Source organism: Hyla sarda, chromosome 1 (assembly GCF_029499605.1).
Source record: "Hyla sarda isolate aHylSar1 chromosome 1, aHylSar1.hap1, whole genome shotgun sequence".
NCBI lineage: Eukaryota > Metazoa > Chordata > Amphibia > Anura > Hylidae > Hyla > Hyla sarda.
The window spans coordinates 121,280,634-121,289,603 of NC_079189.1; the positions used below are offsets into that span (position 1 = coordinate 121,280,634).

General features: G+C 47.1%; 1 protein-coding gene across 1 annotated transcript in view; it reads right to left on the reverse strand.

The window, feature by feature from the left end:
• Positions 1-1,915, reverse strand: part of SAP30 (Sin3A associated protein 30) — a 51,612-nt gene extending 49,697 nt beyond the window's left edge. Inside the window, exon 1 of the mRNA XM_056560786.1 lies at positions 1,256-1,915. Within this exon, the coding sequence (XP_056416761.1) occupies positions 1,256-1,492 (237 nt within the window). The 5' untranslated portion in view covers positions 1,493-1,915. The remainder of the gene's footprint in view (positions 1-1,255) is intronic.
• Between the last annotated feature and the right edge of the window lie 7,055 nt (positions 1,916-8,970).

Below are 8,970 nucleotides of genomic sequence, written 5' to 3' on the forward strand. Positions count from 1 at the left end.
TTGATGGCTGTGTGACCTAGGACTACAAGGGGACCACATGACACAAGATGACAATGTCACCCTGCCACCTTACAACTAACCACAGTCGGCCCTAGCAGCAGCAGCAGCAGCACTCTGTCCTGTCACATGTATCCCCAGCCATATGCTGTCTCCAGCCTTCTATTGTTACACATAGCACCACACTCCGTCTGCAGCCATAATCCTGGGTGAGCTCTAGAGGAGCCGGCGGGAATAACACCAGACAAAACAAGTTTCAGCTCTCACAGCCAACTTCTCCTCACATACACAAAGGACTACAAGTCCCAGCATCCTGTGCGGCCATGTCCAGCACACTGCAGCAGTCATTGTCAGTCACTACAGCCCCACAATGACATGGCTGCTCACAATAGACTGCATTCACCTGTGCGGCACATGCGGCCACGTCACAGTGTGTGTATATAGAGCAGTGTTTTCCAACTGGGGTGCCTTCAGCTGTTGCAAAACTACAACTCCCAGCATGCCCGGACAGCCGAAGGCTGTCCGGGCATGCTGGGAGTTGTAGTTTTACAACAGCTGAAGGCACACTAGTTGGAAAACACTGGTATAGAGACATATAAACACACACTTCTCCCGGTCAGTGTGTCACCACCACAATGCACCTTGCACTCCCGCCACGTTACAGGGCACATAAGTATGAGCTACACACAATGGGGCGTACTCCAGCCCCCCTAACCACAGTGCGCCCCCTGCAGGCCGGCAGTCAGCTGAAGTTTGTAGTGACAGGAAGCAGCTGGCTGACACAACACACTCCTGTACCGTGGAGGACAATGGACATACCCCGTGTTATGTACAGTGTATTTGGGGAATTCATGTTGTGTGTGACACATGCACGGTGCAGTGCGGCCGACTTGTCCAGTTTGTTGTTGTTCCTCCCCACTCCCGGCCTCTGTCTCCTCTGCAGCAGTAATAGAAGCGCCCCTGGCACCGGGCATACAATGGGCAGCACCCTGGGGCATACAATGGGCAGCGGCATACAATGGGCACCACCCCGGGCATACAATGGGCACCACCCCGGGCATACAATGGGCACCACCCCGGGCATACAATGGGCAGCACCCCGGGCATACAATGGGCAGCACCCCGGGCATACAGTGGGCAGCACCCCGGGCATACAATGGGCACCACCAGCAGCACCCCGGGCATACAATGGGCACCACCAGCAGCACCCCGGGCATACAATGGGCACCACCCCGGGCATACAATGGGCACCACTTACTGTTTTGTCCAGGTCGATCTTGACTTTCTTTTGGGAAATGCTCTTCTGGATCCTCTTGCTGAAGCTGGCATTGCCCGCTGGCCGGGTGCACCTCTCGCCCTCGTCCCGTAGACAGCATAGCTGCCCGTTCAGGGGCCCCAGAGCCACAGAGGGGACTGGAGGGGTGGCAGCAGCTGTAGGGGAGGTCACCTCTCCGCCACTATCCCGGTGTGAGTCCTCGGAGGAGAAGCCGTTCATGGTGGTGTCTTTGTGTGTACAGGGCACTGCGGGTGTGGGGTTGGCACGTAGTACTGGTGCTGTGCAGTGTGGCAGCACGGGTCGGCGGCAGCCTGCGCTCACTATGTACCTGGCAGGGGCATGTGTTTATAGTTTCTGGGCTTCAGTGCATTACATTCATTGCAAGGTTACTCAGGCCCCGCCCTCTAACCAAGCAAGCTCCGCCCACCTCCACTCCCCTTACAAACTGCAACACAGCACACGGTGAATAACAAACTTGTGCCAGGCGGAGCGGGGACTACAGGCTGGAGGGTCTGTGTGCGCTGGAGCTATGGGTGGCACATAGACGGGCACATGGCAGCCTTTGTTCTCCTAGGAATAGGCAGTAGGGTAGGAATGGTCTATTCAGACAATGCGGCGGCGGCGGCGGCAATGTGGCAATAAACTGCAGTGTGTAAATAGAACCGATCATTAGAACAGCTGGAAGCTCAGGGCAGTCCTTGTTCTCCCGATCATAACAGATCACATGTCACTTATGTCATTCAGTCTTATGGACACAACGACTGGGAGCCTCGTGAAACAGGAAAAAAACAAGGAACTAGGAAAGCACAGCGCCCCCTTCAGGTTGGTGCTAGTACAGCACCCGTTCTTACCAGTTGCTTTGTTTTGCGCGCACACACTGTCCCATTCAAGTGAAGGGGCTGAGCTGCAATTCCTACACAACACTCAGAGTGTATCTCAACCAGCGTGCCTCCAGCTGTTGCAAAACTACAAACTCCCAGCATGCCCGGAGACAGCGACACCCTGGTTGGGAAACACTGCAGTAGCCAGTGTGTGATAGAGAAGGAGGAGCACTGTGTATAAAAATACAGTATAAAACTTGCCATTTGTTCAATCACTGCTCATTCAGGCCATGTAAACACAGCAGGGATTCTGCACGGACATTCCGCTGCAGCAGAGTCCCATTGATTTCAGTGGGATTCTGCTGCACTATGCACGTAGCAGAATTTCTGTGTCGGATGATTTTGCCGCATAAATTCTGATTCCGATTAAGCCTAGGCTTGTCCATCGTGAACCTGGGTTCATATTATGGAGTTCCACTGAAATAATTACATAGATCATTCTTTTGACAGCAGAACTGGAAACTCTGCTGTTGAAATTCCGTGATGTACACTGTGTAGTGGCAATGGCACTCTGGGGCACTGGAATTTCTAAGCAGAATTTTGAAACAAAATTCAGCTTGTAAATTCTGTAGTGTGAACCCAGCCCGAGAGTTTCAGCTGTGGATAGATGGTGGGTGGTCTCGAGGTTGGAGCAAGTGACCATATGCCTGGTAAAACATTATACAGAAAGTCTCCCTGAGTTCTGCAGGGGCCCTGTTAGGCTATGTTCACACGACCTTCATTCTGCAATTCTACTCAAATTCTGTTCTGCAAAGCTAGCAGTGGAATTTTTGCGGAATACAGTAGGAATTCCGGCAGAACTTATGTGTGCTTAAAACACAGAGTTCTGCTGAAATTTCAAAACCCCATTGAGTTCAATGGGATCCGCAAAATTTAAAGACATATCTTCAAAATTCCGCTGTGTGAATGGGACAGCAGAATTCCATTAAACATAATGGCCATTACATTTCTGCGGAATTATACAGCGGAATTCCATGTGAAAATTCTACCGTGTGAACATAGCCTTAGACTTCAGACTGTGAGCTCAAAGGAGGAGGAGGAAGGGCCGGACACTCACATAGGGGTTTGTGACACTCAGAAGAAAGTAGCGTGGTGCCTGAGAACCTGTTGTTGGCCTATGTTAATTAAACCTAAATGCATTTGTTTGCAATGGCCAATAACAAACTAATGTCTGCTGGAAATGGGAATTTGGATGATCATTTGCCAGTATGCACAAGCACGCTGGTAGAGGTTTATCAGGCTGGCATATAGAACAATTCTTTTTGTTTTTCATGGCAACCATTCAGAGCTCCACTGTCATTTCTCATATTGCTCTGGTAAAATGAAAGTTAAGCTCTGATAGGTTGCTGTGGGCAAAAAGGAGAATCGTCCAAGACAACTCAATACATTTTCCCACTGTGTTTTTCTTTTAAAACCACCATGATCTGTCAGTTCAGTCCGGCCTGTTATGGTGGGATACTTTGTATAAATGATCCCACAGATGATGGGATCATTGTTTTTTTTTTTTTTTTTGAAAGCCGAGGTACATGCTCTCAAATCACCCGAGTGCAAGTAAAAAGTGCAAGTGTTCACACAAAAAAACGTGCACGAGGATGCGGTCTATCGCAAGCCCTTCTCCGAAAGGAGAGAGCCCCCCCCCCAACAAACCAAACCCTTCGCCTTCGGGCCAAAAGGCACCTGCAAGGTTCCAGGTACAATGTCCCCTTTCGCCGAAGCTACTCAGGGACCAAAGGTGTTCCTGGTGGACAACTATCCGTTAACCAGGTTGTCACCAAGGAACCAGTAAAACCGGTTTGGCATCCTGCCAAAGCAAGGATGCCACAGGGTATAGCAGGGAGGTGAGGAACCTGATGGCCACACACACCTCCCCTAGACTGGCAGGAGGGACACCCAGAAGGGCTACCACACCCTACCAAATCCTAGTGGACAAAAAAGAACACAAAAAAGTGGACACAGTGACAAAAATAATAAATAAATAATTAAGTGGCTGTGCTCAGTGTGTAATACTGCCCGGACATCCGACCGGATTTATAAAAATTCCCCGATCCTAGCCAGAAGGCCGAGATACTAAGGGTGAGTGCCCAGAAGAGTGACAGAAGAAGTGCGTGCTACGTGCTTTCCTTCAAGTGGGGTTGCCAATCCCAAGTGAATTCCGGCACCCTGGGGTCACCACTCCCAGGGCACTTGTGCACCTCGGCCTTCACTCTACCCGGACCTCAAGGCCAGATCCAACAGGGAACAGGTCTCATTGGGGACGACTGCTGTGCTATACAGCCATCCCTGATACACCTGTCCTATTGTGTGGTTCCCCATCCTGCCTTGGTGGTCTTCCACACCGCCAACTAACAGGAAAGGTACTACACTTGATCTTAGCCAAAAGGCTGAAAAGCGATCATTGTGGCCAATGGACCAGCGACCAGTGTATGGGCCAGCTTTACGTCTGAGCATGTCCACTGTGATAGTGCCAGTGGGCTAGAGACCAGAGTAGCTTATCTATTATGGAGAGACTGTCAGTAGTCTGGAGGCCTGAGGAAATACTGCTGGAGTACTGTAGGGACTGGGAATCGGTGCATGGCTAGCCTGGAGTATTGTCACCACAGGGCTGGCAGTGATTTCACAGAGACAGTAAGTGACACTGTACTATAGAGACAAAAAGACAGGAGGAGCGCGATCCTAGTGAAATACCATTAAAAATGCAGGCAATGTTGGCAATAATATTATGCTCACCGGAATGTGTTATGCTTAGAGCATAACATCTATAACAGCTCATCAGATAAGCGGGTCAGCAGCCTTGGAGCACCCGATCCTCCAGTGGAGTCGGCAGACAGAGATAGAACTGGGTAGAAAAAAAGAAAGAATTTCTCCAAAACCAGGCACTTCTCCCAATAAAAGGTTTTCTTTATTCCATCATGGTAGATATAAAAGATTAAAAATCACTTTCAACGTGTTTCTAGCTCGGACCAAGTTCTAGTAAGTGACACTGGGTAGTATGAGCTGAGATTTTTTTATCCTCAGAAGAGTGACAGTAATCTGATATTCTCCAGCCCTAGGAGAGGTCTACGTGCACTATGAGGCTATGTTTACACATATGTCTTCACAGAAAATCTCCTTCCCATAACAGCGGAGCGCTGGCAGTACATACCGACACTAGGACCGCTTGAAAATATGCCGTCTCATAGACGGCAATGCATTTCCGTGCGGAGTCCGCAGGGAAAATAGACTTGACTATTCTTTCTGCTGACACCAGAATTTAAATTTATGTTCCCTACATGGGTATTTTCCGACATGAGAGACTTTAGCTCTGATGGAGACTATAAGGCTATGTTCACACATCAGAATATCTGTGCGGAATTCCGCTTGGACTTCTGTATGGAAATTCCGATTACCGTTGAATTCAACAGGATTCTGCTGCGCTGTGCACATAATAAAATTTCCATGCCAGATGTTTCCAGCACGGAAATTCTATCTTCCATGTCTGCAAAAAGAATGAACACATTCATTATTTGTGTGGATAGGCTGGCAAGTTTGCGGAATGTCCGCACTGTCGTGATATAAGCCCCAAATATGAATCACTATTTCTAATATAACATGGAAATATGATCCACCATTTTGTGTGAATTTTCAGAAGGCCTAAAATGGAGTACCATAGATTGAAAATGCACAGACATTTCCTGAATGTCTGTAAATGGGTATCTCTTCAGAGACATGTACATAAGCCATACAAATATGCCAAACAATTGTTTATTGGTAGGTTCCTTATCAAACAATGGCAGAAGTCTTAAAAAGTAAATGTTCAAGGTATTCACATTTTAACCCTGTTAGCTGAGATTTCAGTACAATGGCTCTCATATGTATTGAGCTAAGTGATACTGGGGAGTTATAAGATCCAATTGTCCATGAAGAGAAGTCAGTCAACATGACTAGTTTCAGCCAGACCAAAAGGTGAATTGAAGGCTAAAATATAATATCTTCATAAAAACAGAGGATCTCATGGTATAATCCTTATAGCATGAATCTTGCTCTATCATACAATATTGATATATTTAACAATGTGTATATATAACTGGTAAATAGTGGCATTATAACGTAGTATGATTAATTAAATAATGTGTGAGACGTTTAATCATATAATTGGTGTTGCCTGATGGATTAATTTATGATTATTAATCTCAGGAATAATATAGTGTACTATGAAAATATAGTAGCCATGATATATATATATATATATATATATAGTAGAAATAATGGGTCAAGGGGAGCACCGTGCACCAGGATTCCAGATCCGCCCGGGTGCCAAGCTTCAGGAACCGACCAATTCCCAAGTAATATGTAGAATCAAGTAGAAGCGGCACACCAGTTTACCCGTGAAAGCGTGGGTTTATTCACACATCTGTGCAGAAAAGCTACGTTTCGGCTCGACAATAGAGAAAGGCTTGAGAAAGGCTCTATTGTCGAGCCGAAACGTAGCTTTTCTGCACAGATGTGTGAATAAACCCACGCTTTCACGGGTAAACTGGTGTGCCGCTTCTACTTGATTCTATATATATATATATATATATATATATATATATATATCACTTACGGTGAATTAAATCATACAGCATAAAGAGTAAATTAATGATTAGCTGTGATGTCATGAGCCTAGACATGTGACTTGCCCTGATCTCCATATACACACCCACCAAACATCATTGGATGATCTCATATTTGTGGGGGAGGATCTTTTAGATAGGGGACAAGTTAAAAAGAGGGAGATCTAGACACACTGACAAGGAAATCACAGCCATATGGACAGAGGGACCCATCCTGATCACAAAGGCTACCTGAAGGGGCGGAGCCATGAAGAGTCAGGAAGAAATACTTTAGTCCATAAGCCCATTTCTTCCCTACTCACCGGTTATTGACTTCAGGCGTTCCCATGGGATCCAGGCAACCATCTTTCTTTTATCCAGAAGTGCTCTTGGTAAGATACACTGGTTTCTTATTTGACTAAGTTACCTCATTTTATGTGGACAGTTATGTCATGTTTATGAGCAGACCGGCTTATTACATATATATATATATATATATATATATATATATTCTCCATTGTGAGATAGTAACAGTAGTGTATAAGCTACCCCCTTCTACTGCAGATGAACGGGGCGTCTTATGGGGAGTAATGCGATAATCATATTGCATATATAGCATGGTGTGTTGGGATCCCACTCTACTTATATACATGACATAATAATAATTACGACGAGAAAACTCAATTAAAATTTTCCTAATAATTAGTATATTTTTATACTGTATCTTACCAGGGAAAAGCTGTGGTTAGGACTGGGCAGGGTTTATTCCCATTTTATATATCTAGAGATAATATGCCCACAGGATATCATATAATGTGATGATCTCTACACATAGTAATATACTGATATCTGAACTAACCCACTTCTGTGACCAAGTTTAATGTTGTTAGTTAACTTACTTATACAACATAGTTTAAATCTGACAATAGGTCATTGCCATTTTCTTTATATCTTTTTATTGATATCATGGTCTGTTTTTATTACTCTCCTTATTGTTAATCAACTGTAACAAATAAATGTACTTATTTTTATAATAACTGTGTTATTATTTTATTACATTGCAAAAGTTACATTAACCACTACTATAGAACTCATATCAGGGAAAATAGTCGGGCCCAGATATGGTGAATTGCATTGTTTGTATATTTTGGCAATTCATAACGATCATAATATTTTTCATATTTTTGTTGACCATAATTAGTAATTCATAAATGAGTTATTAACCCCCGACAGCACAGAGATTCTTCGTGCGGACATTCTGTAGTGTGAACATGGCCTTCGGGTTAGGGTCAGTTGGATAGAGAGTGTCCCTCCTCCTGGCAAGTCTGTGTGGTTAAAGGGGTACTCCGCCCCTAGACATCTTACCCCCTATCCAAAGGATAGGGCAGGGGTATTCAACTAGTGGACAGCGGTCCAGATCCGGAGCGCGGCCACCAGTCATCCAGACCTCCCGCCAGATCTCCCCTCATTCATTTTTATAGGTGTCTCTGTCACGATGCCGGCTGGCAGGAGGTGGATCCTCTGTGCCAGAGAGGGATTGGCGTGGACCGTGCTAGTGGACCGGTTCTAAGTCACTACTGGTGTTCACCAGAGCCCGCCGCAAAGCGGGATGGTCTTGCTGCGGCGGTAGTAACCAGGTCGTATCCACTAGCAACGGCTCAACCTCTCTGACTGCTGAAGATAGGCGCGGTACAAGGGAGTAGACAAAGGCAAGGTCGGACGTAGCAGAAGGTCGGGGCAGGCAGCAAGGATCGTAGTCAGGGGCAACGGCAGGAGGTCTGGAACACAGGCTAGGAACACACAAGGGAACGCTTTCACTAGGCACAAGGGCAACAAGATCCGGCGAGGGAGTGCAGGGGAAGTGAGGTATACATAGGGAGTGCACAGGTGAAGACACTAATTGGAACCACTGCGCCAATCAGTGGCGCAGTGGCCCTTTAAATCGCAGAGACCCGGCGCGCGCGCGCCCTAGGGAGCGGGGCCGCGCGCGCCGGGACAGGAACGAGGGAGAGCGAGTCAGGTACGGAAGCCGGGGTGCGCATCGCGAGCGGGCGCCACCCGCATCGCGAATCGCATCCCGGCTGGGGGCGGAATCGCAGCGCACCCGGTCAGTGGATCTGACCGGGGCGCTGCCGTAGCGAGGATGTTGCGAGCGCTCCGGGGAGGAGCGGGGACCCGGAGCGCTCGGCGTAACAGTACCCCCCCCCCTTGGGTCTCCCCCTCTTCTTAGAGCCTGAGAACCTGA